Raw genomic sequence first — 17,360 nt, 5'->3', positions numbered from 1 at the left:
AAAATTGTTTCCTTCTCATTTAACCCACTTTTGCCAAATACACCACCTCCCCCAGTTCATTCCTACTCTTAACCACTATCTTCTTCCTTCTCTGATTCCTCCTACTCCTCCCCCTCACTGCTGGCCTCTTTCATCCCCTGATGGCCCCCTCACTGCTAATTGGAGAGCGAGCTGTCCACTCTTCATTAAAAGATTTAACAGCCAGTCAATTAGGAGCTACCTCCCTCCACCCTAAACACACACACACACACACACACACACACACACACACACACACACACACACACACACACACACACACACACACACACACACACACTAAACCATAGTCTGTAGCCATGGAGACAGTTGGAGATAAAAGCCCAGTGGTCATTTTGATGGACTTAGAAAATAAGTGGCCAGCTCAATTATAGAAGTGTGTGAGGAATTACAACCTTCAAATTTTGGAACAGGGTGGGGTAAGGTGGGGGTCTCTATTGACTTTCTACTCAATTAAACCGGATTTGAGTTAGTCCACATTCGCCCAATTTAACTTTCTATTCTGTGCCACAGCGAGTGTGAAGAGAGAGTGCACATGAATCACAGAAAATTGCCATTATGTCTGAGTAGATGAACTTAAAATGTTTTTAACACTTTGTATTATATAAAACGTTTATTTTATATATATATATATGTGTGTGTATGTGTGTGTGTGTGTGTGTGTGTGTGTGTGTGCACTATGTAACCAGTGTTTCATTGCTCATATCTTCTCTAGAAGCATCATTCTAAAGAAATCCACCTGTGAACATCCATGGTTTAGACATCGTGGTCATGGACATGTACAAACTCCTGAGTGTTCAGCTGGTCAGATAAAACTCAAGCTCTGTACAGAAAAGAGCCAAAGTCAGCACCATCTCCTGGGCTGGCTGATGGAGGCTCTTTAGTGGTGTGCAGGACATTAGTGAGGGCCTTTTATAACATGGTGATGGCTTCTGCAATCTTTTATGCACTTGCCTACCGGGGAGGTGGCAGCATGAAGAGGGACAGGTAACAGCTTGATAGACTGGTTAAGAGGGCCAGTTCTGTCCTGGCCAGTGCTCTAGGCCTCATAGAGGGGGTGGGTGAGAAGAGGATGTTAGCCAAGCTAATGTCCATGATGGGCAACACCCGCCCTCCCCTGCATGAGACTGTGGAAACCATGAGCACTCTAATTCACTTTTTCTTCCTGACCCTGGTGCTACTGTAGCACCTGCATTTCCCCAGTGTGGGATTAATAAAGTCTATATCTATTTCTTGTGACTTCTTTTCTTTACAAGAAGCCATAGAAAGCACCCTATACTCATGTTTCATCTTTCACAAGTTCCTATTGTGTTCTATAAGGAACTCTGGTGATCTTACTGAACTTGCTTGCTGTTGAGGTAAACTCAACAACTCATGTTGTTCTATGTTGACTGTGTAAGCTTGTGTAGTTCCATAGTCACAGATTAATTCTGAATGCACTGCTTTGCCTAAAACAAATGAGAGATTCAAGTTTACTTAAAAGCAACAAAAAATATGAAAGAGCAACACAAAGACAGGCTGTAAACACAGAGGGGTCAAAGTAATCAGTTTCCATATGTGGGTCAGCTTTGTCATATTAAATAGTATTTTATTAAAATTAAATAATACCTACTCCTTCATAGGGTGAGCTGTTAGGAATGCCACACAGAAAACTGGACTGAATAAAGGCAAACTTTGTCCAAATGTGTCCAGTGTGCCAACATTTAGTATATCTACATAAAAAGGAACTGAGGGCTCTTCTTCTGCCCTCCTCACACTGGCTCACTTGCCATCTTCCATCCACTCAAAGGCCGTTTCCATCCTTATCACTGCTGGACATATTTTCAAGAATGAATTCCATCTTCCCAGTGGTTCGGAACATTCGATATTTAATGCTTATCGTACCATAATAGTCAACAGTGCATAATACTTCTACTACAATTACTGTGACAGTAGAAAACTAAGGAAATTATGGCATCAGATGCAATCAGTGTGAAAATGAATTTTCACACTATATTTTACAGGCATAAATTACCAGCTAGTGTGTTTCATATTTCTAAAGACATCTATCATAGCAGAATGCAAAACATCCACCAATCACAGTTACATAATGTTTAGAGCAGCTGGATGTACACAAATAAAGGGAGTGCAGCTGCATATCTGATAGAGAAAAACTCCAGCATAAAATCAAACAGCCAAGTCCATTTAGATTAGCAAAAACACACGTAGTTATGAAAAATTGTGGTATCATTTTTTATATAGACAAAGAGAAAAAAGATACAGTAGCTTACAAAGTAGTACCAGAAACTACATTATCAGTAAACGCGACTATACTACTTTGGCTACATGGAAACCACCGTCCACCATTCACTAATTTCTCTATGTTTGAGCAAAACTATTGCAGTATTATTGAGAATTTACAGTAATTTTGTCTTTACAGAGTCTTAAATGATTTATAAAGTTAAACTGGTCCCCTTTTTTAGTTGTGGGAAAGTTCACACTGCAGAAACATCATCCAAACTTAAAAACTGATTTTCCTGATAGGGAAAGGTCAAATGCAAAATCTCGCTGGAATCTAAACTCCCTGTAAGAGCTGCAGGGCATGATGAAGGGTCACTTAAGACTTGCAGCAAAATCTCTGTGCAAGGGCAGACTCTATGTTTTCCTCAAGCTAAGACACGCTCTTACAGTGAATAGCCGTATGTGATGCAGACACACAAAGACACACTTGATTCTGAGTGTGCCTGAAAAAGCACTGAACAATAAACTGCAGTTCATTTGCAATTAACTCTCTTCACTAAAGTGGCGGTGCACTTAGAGCAGAAAATGCACTGAAGCACTGCAGCAGCTACAACATAGCATGAGCTGCTTAACTTTAAGTTGGAGGATATATTTAGCTTCTCATTCTCCTCTCCGTCTTACTCCTTTTCTCAGTCTTTGTTATTTGTTCCACTCATCTCCCACTCACTGCTTTTTATTTCCTTTCTGCTTCCCCTGCCTGCCTGTCATTTAGCAATGACTCTCAGACCAGTTCTGTGGGATTGTGTCATTATAGAAGTGCTATTACGGCAATAAAAAGAGCCACAAAACAACTTTACTATGACTACGGGAAAACCACTGAGAACATAATTTCTCTAATTTTATTTACTGTTCAAAGGTTTTTTCCCCCCAACACTTGATAATAAACACCCTACGTATGGATACAGGAGAGAGGGAGATCATTAATACAGTGAAGTAACGACAATACAACTTTCAGGTCTGTTAACAAATGGCACCGGCTGTTTATATTTACAAGCTGCCGATTTTAACACACTGAATGTCAGGGAAGAAGAAGAAGGAGAAGAAGGAATTATGGCCACTCTGGCACCCATATACAGATGGAGGCGAAAGGAGTTGGGAGTCATTAATCAATCGCCTTGTCCTGACAGAAGACAAAGCACTGCTGACATCAAGGACCTAAGCTGTCAGTGCTGCTTTGCAGCCCATAGCACAGAAGAAAAGGTGGATGTGGGGGAGAAAAGTGAGAAAATAGGAAAAGCGATGGCGTGATGAGGTAGATGAAAGACTGAAAAGGAGTATGAAAGGTTGACTTTATACCTTTGCCTTGGTTTAGGAGTCAGGATCCATCCAACAAGTAAATATTAAAGGGGGACAGGGTATATTGATGTACAAGCATGTCCACATGTACTTAACACTGACAAAATTTCAGTTTCCTGAAAACATATTCGAGTTACGATATAATTGAAATTCTTTGATATGCATACTCCCATGGAAACAAAAATAGCTTTGGAACTTGGAACAGGTGGTGACTTTTGTTCTTTGGGTACATTGGTGTTATTGAAAACAGAGATTTTCCCTTTTTGTTTAAAATGAAATCCCATCCACAAGTGCAGTTTTGAAAAAATATCTTCGTCCACATGTAAAACGAAGTCAAAGAACAAGCCAAATCCTAACCGTGTAGAAATGTTGGCCAATCAGAAGTCTAGATGCCTGTAAGGGAAACAGTAAACCTTAAGTACATCTGAAAAGTTTTTGTGTTTTTCTTGAAGGCAAGTCAATTTTGTATTGCTTTTCAAGTGCCTTCATCATTTCAAATGTTAATGATTAAAGGCAACATTTTGGATTTGTCTCATTAGCTCTCTTGGCCAGAGTTTATTCAATGAAGAAAGAAACTGAAAATTTTAAATTAGTCTGAGTGATTCATAATTATAAGTCACAGCGCTGTAAAATATATGGCTGGTGTAGACTCATAACTTAGCAATGGACAAAATGAATACAGCATACATAAATTTAATTTTAGAAAAAACATTTTTTTCAAAACTGACGATGACGTTGGCGTCGGGATTTGAGTTGTGAAAGCGTCTGTGCTGAATGTAGAAGCCACGTCCGAAGTTCACTCTGATGCCTCTGTCTTTCTAAATGGAGGGACAGTAATTCCGTGTGTATATGTCAGCGAGTAAAAACTGCAGATAGTAAGATTAATAGCAACAGTATTTTGTGTATATCCACCATTGTAGAAATTTATCTCATGTAAACAACGTGGTGCACAGCGTGACGTCAAAAAAGACTCACACCTTTGACGTTGCATGACTAAATGTCCGTTTTCCTCATCCACACGTGAAAGCAAAAACTGAGTTTTTGAAAATCTCCACCCTGGCAGGAGTTTTTAAAAATCTAAGTAACCCTTCAGTAACCCAAAATGGCGTTTACATGTGGATGAAAGGCAGAAAAAGCAGCTTTTTCAAAAATACCCGTGTACGTGTGGACGTAGCCATAGTCACTTGCATGACAACATTTGATCAAAGCACTTTCAATTTGGGTGAAACACTCAGTTTTTAGCCTGACCAGTGACAAACAAATCCATCAGAGATAAAGTAAGAACAGACTTTCAGAAAAATACAGAAGGGTTCAACACATTTCACTACAAAAAAAAAGAGAAAAGCAAAAGATTAGAGAATGCCATAAAAATATCTCAAAAAAGGCAAACAGTGTCGTTTGGACAGATAAAACTAACCTGCAACAGAATTACACAGAGACAGAGCTTGGAGAAAAGTCACAATCCGATCCATACAACTTCACCTGTGAACACTGGGGGCACTGTTATGCACGGCATGCAGTGGTGCTGTGTCAGTGATTATTGATGATGTGACAGAAGATGGAAATAGCTCCAATTCAGCCATGTGTGCAAAACTGAGTGAAAAGTGCCTCAGACTATAGGTGGAAACTAAGCCAAAACATACTGTGAAAACGACCAGGGACTTTTTCAAGGTCAGGAAGTGGAATATTCTGAAACAACCAAATCAGTCTCCTGCTTTCAACTCCATTGTGGATGTACTTCACCTAAAGAAGATAAAAGTAAAAAGTGGGCAGAAAGACCCAAAACAACATCTGAAGACAGATGCAGGTACGACCTTTACTGCCAGACCCTTCAGGCGATGTCTGACCAAGCATCAGGAGGTGGAAACGCACAGTCCCATGGAAACCCATGAAGTGACATTTAGGCTCCTGAAAATATAGGACTGTGTAACAAACACTTGTAACCAGCCATTCTGCTATTGAATAGCTGTTAATGGAGCTGCTGAAATACAAACTGATGATGCTCATAGTTGGACATGAGCACAAGTTTAATGTGCCTTTTTACACCACCAAGAAAATGAGCTATCATTTAGTTTGACGTTGAGCTCGTCGCCCACCATGTGTCTGACTGTTTGCTAGGTGCTGTTTTGGCCTGAAGCAAGGCGACCCAGCAGTGCTATAACAGAAGTTCTCAAATGAGGTTTTAGTTCAGAGCAAGAGCTCCGCAGATGATGCCCAGAACGTGACCAGTTTGTACCAAGTCAGTATGATCTAGCACAGAAAACTTCATTTTTCTGTTAAATTTTCAGCACAAATATTTCCAGGCCTGTGACTGCATCATGCTGTTCAGTGGCCTTTTCTGTTCCCAACATATCCCAGGACACACTCCTACAGATGACAGCTGCTTGGATTCACAAAGTGGAAGAACTGAAAAACAGACAGTTCGTGCTGTCACCTTTGTGAAAGTCTCAAATTGATTTTTCTTCTATGAAGAACTTGAACTGAAAAACTTTTTTTTAAATTTCTTTTTACTGTCATCCGTGTAAAACTATCCAACTACTTTTTATGCACTTGGTTACCTCAGAAGAAAAACAAGAGAAGCAGAAAAGCTGAAGCAACAATAATTACACTTTTTTTTGTAGATAGATGCAAAAAAAAAGTTGTGTTGAATGCAGTTTACATAATTAAGAATAATAACGCTAAACAGTGCCAGTAAAGTGGACTGTATCCTCACTGAAGAAGTGTATCGTGTACAAAGAATGATACAAAAGCTAATCCTTAAAGACAAAAACTTTTTGGATAAAACTCTTCAGAGATTACTCGGCACTAAATGGTTTTTTTTTCTATCAAATGAGCAAAAAAAGAAAAAGAAAAAATATATAATATGCACTTTGATGGGCTTTAAACGTTCACTGTGAGCAAGCAAAAAAGAAACAAAGCTGAGATGAAATTCAGCAGATTTTTGCTTTTGGTGCAGATTCTCTTCATGAACTAAGATCCTCCACCGATTTACCAAAGACAGTTTTTAATCATAAGTTGTTACTAATGACATTAGTAAGTTTTCTCTTTTACACAAAGGTACAGAGTCACATTAATGAGTAGTAAGTGCCTGTGCTTACCTTCCATTTAGTGTTAAAGTGGCTGCAATCTTTTTAATTTACAGCTTGTTTCGTAAGTTTTCCATTTTTTGGATAAAGTTTGTTTTCCTTGACTGAATCACTGTATTATACATACACATCATATGCAACATCCACCAGATGCTGCTTTATTATCCAGCATCCAGCAGCACACTGAATATGTCACTGCCAATGATCTGTGTCATCTCTTCCCCATAGTGTGTACAAAAATATCTGCACTTGCATCAGGGTTAATGACCAAATATCCAAGAGTGAGTTCTTAAGAAGAATTTATACAACTCAATAAAAAGAACCCTTTTTTGTCCTGCACAGAATCTTAATCAACAGTTTAGCAGCTTGAAGCTTAACAGCGATGGTGTGATTGCAGGGATATTTAAGAAACTCCTGAGCAAAGGAGAAAAAACCTCCAGGCGATTTCACATTTCATTTCAGTTGAACCTTTTAGCTTAACAGACACACTTTTTCTCACACAAAGAAAAATAGATATATTGCAGATGATTTAGCTACTAGTAAAGTTACATTTACAGTCCTTGGGCATCCACATAATAACACATCTAATACACTAACAACTAGCTTTCAACTAGCTTAGAGCTTGAAAATGTTGAAAATGGTATCACGTTTTTTATTTAATGCTACAATATGATGAAAAAGGCATCGTTTTAAAAATGTATACCATGAAGTATGAGGAGGAAAAAAATACCACTATCAACGATGCTTTAACATTACCTACTGTACAATCTGAGACTCCAAACAACAACAGTAGTTGATATCCACTGCTACAGTGCAACACATCTATTAACATTTCTGTGGGCCGGGAGTACCAGCACGTTACCCTGACTAATGCAAAAAGTAGCTGTAACACTGTGTGTATCATGCATGAGGAAGAATTTCTTGAGCCACAAGGTAAACAAACTTTGGCAGAATGACAAAGCTGTGTCAACACAAATCAGCGCTCTGTCTCATAGTCTGACTGCAGCTCTCCATATCTGTATGTACAGTGGGGCAAAAAAGTATTTAGTCAGCCACCGATTGTGCAAGTTCCCCCACTTAAAATGATGACAGAGGTCAGTAATTTGCACCAGAGGTACACTTCAACTGTGAGAGACAGAATGTGAAAAAAAATCCATGAATTCACATGGTAGATTTGTAAAGAATTTATTCGTAAATCAGGGTGGAAAATAAGTATTTGGGTCAACTCAAAACAAGGAAAATCTCTGGCTCTCACAGACCGTAACGTCTTCTGTAAGACGCTTTTCTGGTCCCCCACTCGTTACCTGTATGAATGCACCTGTTGAACTCATCATCTGTTATAAAATGACACCTGGCCACAGCCTCAAACAGTCAGACTCCAACACTCCGCCATGGCCAAGACCAAGGAGCTTTCGAAGACACCAGGAAAAGTATTGTAGACCTGCACCAGACTGGAAGAGTTGAATCTACAATAGGCAAGCAGCTTGGTGTGACAAAATCAACTGTGGGAGCAATCATCAGAAAATGGAAGACATACAAGACCACTGATAATCTCCCTCGATCTGGGGCCCCACGCAAGATCTCATCCCGTGGGGTCAAAATGATCATGAGAACGGTGAGCAAAGATCCCAGAACCACACGGGGGGACCTGGGGAATGACCTGCAGAGAGCTGGGACCAAAGTAACAAAGGTCACCATCAGTAACACACTACAACGGCAGGGAATCAAATCCCGCAGTGCCAGACGTGTTCCGCTGCTGAAGCCAGTGCATGTCCAGGCCCGTCTGAAGTTTGCCAGAGAGCACATGGATGATACAGGAGAGGATTGGGAGAATGTCATGTGGTCAGATGAAACCAAAGTAGAACTTTTTGGTATAAACTCAACTCGTCGTGTTTGGAGGAAGAAGAATACTGAGTTGCATCCCAAGAACACCATACCTACTGTGAAGCATGGGGGTGGAAACATCATGCTATGGGGCTGTTTTTCTGCCAAGGGGACAGGACGACTGATCCGTGTTAAGGACAGAATGAATGGGGCCATGTATCGTGAGATTTTGAGCCAAAACCTCCTTCCATCAGTGAGAACTTTGAAGATGAAACGAGGCTGGGTCTTCCAACATGACAATGATCCAAAACACACCGCCCGGGCAACAAAGGAGTAGCTCCGTAAGAAGCATTTGAAAGTCCTGGAGTGGCCTAGCCATTCTCCAGACCTCAACCCCATAGAAAATCTGTGGCGGGAGTTGAAAGTCCGTGTTGCTCGGCGACAGCCCCAAAACATCACTGCTCTCGAGAAGATCTGCATGGAGGAATGGGCCAAAATACCAGCTACTGTGTGTGCAAACCTGGTAAAGACCTATAGTAAACGTTTGACCTCTGTTATTGCCAACAAAGGTTATGTTACAAAGTATTGAGTTGTATTTTTGTTAATGACCAAATACTTATTTTCCACCCTAATTTACGAATAAATTCTTTACAAATCCTACCATGTGGATATGTCTATGGCATCCCATTGAAACACACAGATTTACTGACACCAAGGTAGCCATTAGCAGCACTCTTCTCACCTAACTGCAGCAGAGGGGGTACTAAATCTCAAAAACCTGTCATGGCAACAAACTCATATAGGCTTAATTTTTGTTTTATGTTCAAGTCTGAGCCAAAATGGGCCATGCCACACAAAACTGGAGCACTGTTTATGACATCAGCCACATGCTGTGACAGTGAACATTTTTCATACTGCGTGACCAGTTAAGGAGACAAGTCAAGCTACTCCTAACAGCAGAGTTCTCTGTCACAGACTAATATTATGTGATCGCCGCACAACATTTAGTTAAACCCCAGCAGATCATTCTCTCTTGCACTGATAACAAAATAAATCAGTAATGGCTTTGACATCTTCACAATTGTCTGTCAGATTTAACCAAATAGAAGATATTAGAAACTAATTCAAATTTTCAAGTCAATAAATCAACAAAACATTTGAGCTGAGACAACACTCTCACTGCAACAGCTTAAAGAGGATGAACATCTGTAAACAACTGTAGAGGGCACTGTAATTTTACTGTATGTCATTAAAATGACATAAAGACCTTGAGGTAACAGTGTTGAACTTCGACTAACACTGATAATTTCTAAATATATCGAATAACCCATACACTGAATTATTTTTTATTTTGTAAACCCAGGTCATCTTGTACCCTTTTCAGCTCCACGTCCTCTTTGTTAATGCTCCTGCCTTTTCTGAAATATCCTTTCATCTTCAGATACACCTCCCCTGTGGCTTTTCATATTTACCAAACTGTCTTTAATCTTTCATATTCTAGAGTTTTATTTTGCTTTGGGGTATTTCTTGTCCATGCCCTCCTGACAGTTTTTTGATAGTATTAGGCATTGTTTGGATTTCATGTCTTTCTTTCGCCTGTCACTTGCTGCCATGTTTGCTTCATGGGCCGCATTCATGTGTATGATCCCTGCTCTGTACATTAAAACAGAGATTACTGACTTTTATCTTGTCATCTGTCAGATCCCCGCCTTTGAGTCAGCTTGAGCTTGTGTATAATATGGTTGTCTCCCTCCTTTGAGGGTTTCCTCTCACCTGAGCCTCCACTTATCTGTTTTTTCACTCTTCCCTGTGAATATTTGTGATGACACTGTTATGACTACTTTAATCAAATATATATGTCTATATAATCTGTATTTTCTTTCATAAGAATCATTAACAGGTTAATAATCCAATTAAAAGAGCTGTGAAAAAAGTAAATGAAAGACAATGTACAGTTTATTTGTGAATTAATGCACTAATAATTGCCTTACGTTTGATTACAAGGACTTCACTACCCATAATGCTCTTATAAGTTATCTAGCAATGTAAGGATATTACTTTCTAAACACAAGAAACTAGTTAAGCCTGTGAAATATGTGTATTCTGGTTTACATTGATTAGAGAAAATGTCTCGTTTCAAGCGTAGGGTCTCTTCTTGTTTTGGAGCCACTATGAGATCACAGTAATTCCCTTTGCAGTATCAAGAAAATTACCCGAATACATCTGGAAAAATAGCGGCAGGGCTCACCCAAACAGACAATAATTACAATTCTGCAGTTCAGATACTCCAAAGTAGATTTAGAAAGAAGGTTCTCATTGGAAATGCGCATATGTCAAAGCTAGTGAATCTCACTCATCCAGTGTTGGTGCACTGAGGCAGTTATATGATGAATGCAAAATTCAAATTGGGAGCCTAGAGTCAATGGGACTGGTATCGGATACCTGCTAAAGATGCTACTAGAGGACATGACTCTTGGTTGTAGCTGTCAGAATTGAGCAGAAGACAAATGGAAGGTGCTGGATGTTCTTCAGGACTATCAGAGTGGATAGAGAACTTGGCAAATGATGACCTCGTACAATCAGACAAAGAGCCTCTCTGCTCACAAGCCATGCAGGAAATCATCGTCCTCCAGTGACATGAAACTAAAGAAACCATGAATGGCACCCATCCATGCACTGAAATCACATTTGTAGTAGATGAAGAAGCTAGGCAGGCACTTTGTATGATTCGGAAATATACTGCAAGGCAAAGGACGAGTCATTTGTAACATGTGGAGGCTGGCATCACATATCTATTTGTGAGGAAAAATGAGGCACATCCATGTACGGAGTCTAAACAGACAATGTCATTTTGTCAGTACTTTCCCATCAGAAAAGATGAAGCCTGACAATGAGAACACTCTGTTGTTGCATTCTGCCAAAGCGTGGGGGGTAAGGAACACGTGTAGGATGATAGTCTGTTTCTCGCTTTATGGAGGAAGTCAGAAGAGCTTTGATTGTGACAATGCAGCGATGGTGCTGGAACGACCAATCATCAGACAAGGGACATTTAACCTCTGCACATTTGGCTCTGTAACATGTGAAGCTCAGCTTGGAAACCATCTGGCATAAACTGCAATATACCGAAATAGAAACAGCTGCAACCTCTCAAGTGTGCACTTGCATTAAAGGTTCACCGCGATTTCACACAGCGGGAGGTGAAGAAGTCTAATATTTGCACACTTCCCTGGCGATACAAAACCTAACTTTTTGTGGCAGCTGGCTCACATTGCTAGTGACTGATAATTAAGGTCAGATACATACAGACTGGTGTCATTAGATTATAACCTTGCACGGGCAGTTTGGGACACTGTAATAATGTCCATCATGAATTCTGAAAATTTAGGTCACTGAGAATCACAAATGAAAAGTCTGGGAGTGAACGAATGAACGAAGCTGCTCTGACAACAAAACAACTCTGGGCAACTACCGCACCGGCAAGAAATGGTTAAAAAGGTTTGAAAAGAAAATCAAAAAAGATATCAATGAAGTGATGGAGGACAACTCGACAAAAGGGATGGTGAGGATGTGCAAAGGAATAATAAAGCACTATTAAACATTCAAGCATAATACCTGAAAAAGGATAAATTAGTCCCTGTCTAAAGGAGTGCTTCTGCACATATCAGCATCATAACTGGATTGGGATGCTGGGAGATTTCTGTGGTTTATGGCACTGTTAACAGGAGCTGCATGTGCTCAGAATGACCAGGACAGTAACCAGCAGAAGGAAGGACATTTAACAATACCCAGTGGTGACAAAGACCATCAGAACCTCACTTTATGTGAATGACTTTATGCAAGTTTGCAGGAGGTGTCAGTGGCTCACTCAGTGACAGCAACATTGAGCACAGAGTCTGCTGCAGGCATGGCCCCCCTGTTTAAGTGAATAACAGGCTCTCTAGACCTGATAGTGAAGCAGTAGATCTCTAAAATTCACATCATTTCACTGGCAAGGCAGACATTTCACACAGTTGTTTCAAGGTAGATGTTTTGCTTTTAGATTTAAGGCAAAGGTTGGACAACAGAAAGTGGCACCACTTCCACTGTTGTTGATTTCGGAGGATTATGCAAAATCATCGGGGCGTATTATGCCAGAGATCCAGCTCCCAGGGAGCTGGATCTCTGGCATAATACGCCAGAATAACGTCAATGAACCACAAGAGTTCAGTGTTCAGACATTACATAAAGTTTTGTTAGCAGTCCAAGAGTTTATTGTATTTCAGGGTCCATTCACTAAAGAAAATGCCTGACTTTTAAGTACATGTCTCAACGAATAAATTCCAAAGTAATTAGACTAAAGTACAAAAACCATATTGAAAAAAAAAAGTGAGGTGTCACTTTTTGGAAAAGCAATTTGTTTGAAGGGTACAAAGTGTCAAAGTGAGGGTACAGTGTTGCGCTAACTACCAGCTGGTGAAGGATGACACAGAGAGAAAGACCAACAGAGTAAAAGAGAGAGAGAAAAGGAACTTTTAGTGCTCTTGCACATCCTCATATAGAAAATCACCAGACACTCAAGTGCTGAGTGGACTAACACACTCTTACCCTTAAATTTTAACACCTTAGAGGGTTATGCTGAAAAAAATAAACTCCCCATGTTCTCTCTTTTCTTCCTTAGCCATCGCTTTCTTTATTCGCCGTCTTCCTCCGCTGCTTTTAGTTCAGCTCTTGACTCCTCAAAAACCCGTTCCCTCATTTCCATGAGAATTTCTCTGCACTGGCCTTTCCGCTACGGGGAAGCTGCATCAGACCTGTGCAGGTGGCTGATTTAGGTGTTTTACAATGGAGCATAAATTACATAAGGATAAGTGTGTGTGCAGTAAAATTGATGAGTAACAGTTAGAGTTTGATTTCTGCTCAGTCAGAACTTTGTAACCTTGCTAAAAGGATGGGATGTGAAGCTAATTACATGAAGGATGGCCTCCAATCATGCAATCTTCAGCGTGTGCTTTAGTGTGTGTGTTTGCAGTTGTCACCTGAAGCAGTATTGATGGTCCTGACAGCCTCCCTGGCGCTGACTCTGTTATTAGGGGGATAGTCAGGGACAGTGTTTTCGTAGTGCTTCCCTGACATCCGTGGACTCACTTTGGCAGGTAGATGACTGAAAAATAGAGAGATGGAGAAGGATGGAGAGGAGGGAAGGGGGAAAAGAGAATTAGATAAAAAAGTGAGGAGGAGGAACGGAGAATAGAAGACAAAAAAACAATAAAATGCCTTGGATTTGGAGAATTGGCTTACGCACGAGTGATACAAAAGAGGAATGAAGGTGAGATAGAAGGTGATGAAAATGTGATGAAGGAGATGAAAATTGGTTTCCGTGTGTGCGTGCAAGAGTGACAGATGTTTTAACCAAAGACGATTTGTGCTTGAAACACTGCCTGGTTCCCATTACAGCCGCTGACAATCTGAGTTTTACACATAATACCGTGACACATGTGCACAGTCACGAACAAACACACATGTGCACATTCCCAATTTCACACATAACAGCCAGCGATCCCCTCATTGGCTCACCCTGATTGGCTGTGCTGCTCATCAATGGCATCCACGGCACTCTCCACAGAGCTCAGGAGAGACTGGATCTGATTGGCTGACTCCTTCAGCAGGAAACGGGTAACAAATTGCTCCACGTTGGTTCCCCTCTCATACACCTGGAGAGAAAAAAAAAAAGGATTGACAGCGTGTGTCATATATAATTTGAGTTGTTCTGTCAAAAGATGTAACATCAAAATGTCTGTGAAGTCAATGTTTTCTTCCCCTTTCATCATGTCTTTCACACATCACAGCGCAGCACTGCAGCCTTCCTGTCCGTTACTATCCTGAAGAGACTTTCCAGCTCAAATCTTATTTTGCTCCTTCCTTGCATTCATTTAATGGTTGATTTGCTTCTCGCAGTGGACAGACAGCAGATAGGGAGGCAAAAATAACAAGTAAAAACAGACTAGTGCACTGTATTTGGAGAACATGACAGCTGGTAATGCAAGCAAGCAAGCAAGCAAGCAATTTATTTATATAGCGCTTTCAGATCAGCCACCAGCTGAACACAAAGTGCTGTACACTTGACATGCCAAAAATGATGCATTGAGCATGTTAAAAAAAGAGAAAAATAGTAATAATAATATAAGATAAGTAAAATATATATATATTAAAAAAATGGATTATGGATTATTATGGATTATTGGATAATGAACGACTTGAGATGTCTATACAGACAGTTGATTATTTGACTTTGTGGATGTAGTGTGCCGCAGCTGCAGTGAAAAAGGAAAGGTTGGTGTCACTGAAGCTTTGAGACAAGCGTTGTCTTTCACAAACTTGAAATGAAGACTGTGGCTTTTCTCCACACGGCCACTACTGTGTGATGCTATTCTGCTGTGTGTGCTAATTACTGTAAATGATATATATAAATAAAGCTTTTACTTTTAGAATTTAAGAAGCACTTTTGCCTTAAAGGAAATGTTGAATTATGGAAATCTTGTAGCCCCATAGGGACACGAAAATGTGACTTCCTGCTTCCTACTGTTTCAGTTCAGATTCAGCAGACAAAGACACGAAGCCGCTGAAACAATATTCTTCTTCTCTAGCAATACACGAAGGCATTGCAGCAAGAAAGGCGAGGGATCAATAAAGTCATCAGTTGTCAGCATCATTCACCGTTCTACTACAATACTGATCCACCCGATTTACACCAGCCGCCTTAGATGAAGTGCATCGGTCTGTTCGTATTCAGCTTTCCCAGAGCTGTTTTAAATTGTGTCATGAGTGGCTATGAGTCCTTGAACGAAAGCATATTTAAAATAAATGAGAATCCAATAATACACGACAGACCTGTGAATGTGGAAAATTTGGAAAAGTTTTTAATTTTTTTTTTTACCTCAATCAAACATTTTCAAAGACAGAAGCTAAAAAAAAGACAAGTGACATCCTAGTGAACGCATCAAAGCAGGCGTCCCTGAGCTGCTCCGCTGATAGTGTGAACACAGCAAACTATCAGAGGAGTTGAGTGTTTCAGATAAGACTGGCACTCCTGCTTTAACTCTGATGACCTTATCACGGCGACCACTTAATTATTTAACTGCGTGAGGGTGTGCTTTAAATAAATTTTAAAAAAGCCAGTCCATTCAAAATGAGTCGCAGCACATCTGTCAGTTCTGGATTTCAAGCTGTGTGCGTGAGGCTGTACTTTACAGTTTACTGCAAGTTACAGTTTGCATTTAAAGACTTTAAGGTAGTGTTTTGGTTTTTCTTTGTTCTCTTTCTCTCTCAAAAAATTAATCTAAATTCTAAAAAATTGACATGAACAGTTCATTTTTGCTCCAAGTTGGGAACATTAGCATTAACAAGAGTTATTTCCAAGGCTAGTGGTTACAGTATATGTAAACATGTATGTAAAATAAATCGAAACTAATAAGAGTATGTTTCTAAAAATTTTAACCCTCATTATTTCTACTGTACCAATATTTGACCATATGATTAAGTAATTTAGGTCCCGGTAACCCATCGAGGGCAAACTGTAGCTCTTACCACTTGCTGGTTGGGAGTTTTGTTCCCAACTGCCCCGAAGATCCTAAATTGGACCAGTAGAAGAAAATGCAAGGAAGTGTTTTTATTTATGCATATTTGAAGATGTTTTACTCAGTATATAGAAGGAGAAATACACAGCTGCAGCTCTAGCATATTTTATAGCAAAAATAAAGCCCAATAAATCATAAACATAGTAGTACTAGGCAGTCTATTTGATGAATGTGCCATGTCTGGCAAACTTAAAAGTAGAAAAATGAAAAGAAAAAAGCATCAGGCTGCATTTTAAGAATAGATAAAATCTGGTAGTAGTGGTACTGGATCTCCAGGGAGGAAAAGCATCAAAAAAAACATCCATCCATCCATCCATCCTCTGGAGTCTGGAGCCTTTCCCAGCTACCGTAGGGGGACGGGGTACACCCTGGAGAGGTCGCTAGCCTGTTGCAGGGCCAACACGCAGAGATAGACAACTATTCACACTCACATTTACACATATGGACAATTAACTTAACTGCATGTCTTTGGTGGGAGGAATCTGATGTACCCGGAGATAACCCACGCAGACATGGGGAGAACATGCAAACTCCACACAGAAAGGCCCCGGCGAGATTATGGTGCGTCAAAGCTAATCACCTGGAAACATTTCAAAGTCAACCAAAGTATTTTCCACCAACTCATGGAGCAACTTCAGCTCAATTAGCTAACTGGACACAGCTGAACCAATTTGCTTCACCCAGATGTCTTCAGTCTGCAAACTTAAGAGATGGTGACAGAATTTGAATTCTATTTTTGCTGCTAGCGTTGGGACCTGACAGGCAACGGTGACAAAGAAGTAAAACTGCCAGCTTTCATGTACTGCTTAAGACATGTTTAAGGCCAAAACCTTTTCAGAATAATACATGAAAACCTGACTATTGAACACCAGGCCATAACTGACTGCACATGTACTCTAGAGAGTGGAGTCAGTCGGTCATGTCAGCTTTACTGTCAGGAGTCACAGTGCAGTGATTCAGGAAGACAATTAAGGTTCCTGTGCATTCACCCATTCTCTGCTGCACTCTAATCAAAGACAAACGCTCCCGTGAGACAGCGAATCACACAGGCCTCTGTATTGACTTCCATTATCATAGTCAATGACTTCCACACATGCACACAAGCAAGCATACACTGAAAGAGCCAAACTCATCCATATCTGTGTGCAGAATAGTCCAGTCAGCTAGTTCTGATTTTCAAAAGCATCCAATAAAAGCTCAACTATCTGTAAAACAGCAACCA

General features: G+C 40.2%; 1 protein-coding gene across 2 annotated transcripts in view; it reads right to left on the bottom strand.

Moving 5' to 3' along the window:
* Positions 1-17,360, bottom strand: part of necab2 (N-terminal EF-hand calcium binding protein 2) — a 149,845-nt gene that overhangs the window by 57,327 nt on the left and 75,158 nt on the right. For both annotated transcript variants that reach the window (XM_040035152.1, XM_040035162.1), the window contains exons 6-7: positions 14,079-14,215; positions 13,541-13,665 (exon numbers count right to left, since the gene is read on the bottom strand). In XM_040035152.1, coding sequence (XP_039891086.1) covers positions 13,541-13,665; positions 14,079-14,215 — 262 coding nt within the window. The remainder of the gene's footprint in view (positions 1-13,540; positions 13,666-14,078; positions 14,216-17,360) is intronic.

Source organism: Simochromis diagramma, unplaced genomic scaffold (genome assembly GCF_900408965.1).
Source record: "Simochromis diagramma unplaced genomic scaffold, fSimDia1.1 OVJJ01000333.1, whole genome shotgun sequence".
Classification (NCBI taxonomy): domain Eukaryota; kingdom Metazoa; phylum Chordata; class Actinopteri; order Cichliformes; family Cichlidae; genus Simochromis; species Simochromis diagramma.
The sequence above is the reverse complement of the archived record's forward strand: the minus strand, read 5'-3'. Positions and strand labels throughout refer to the sequence as shown.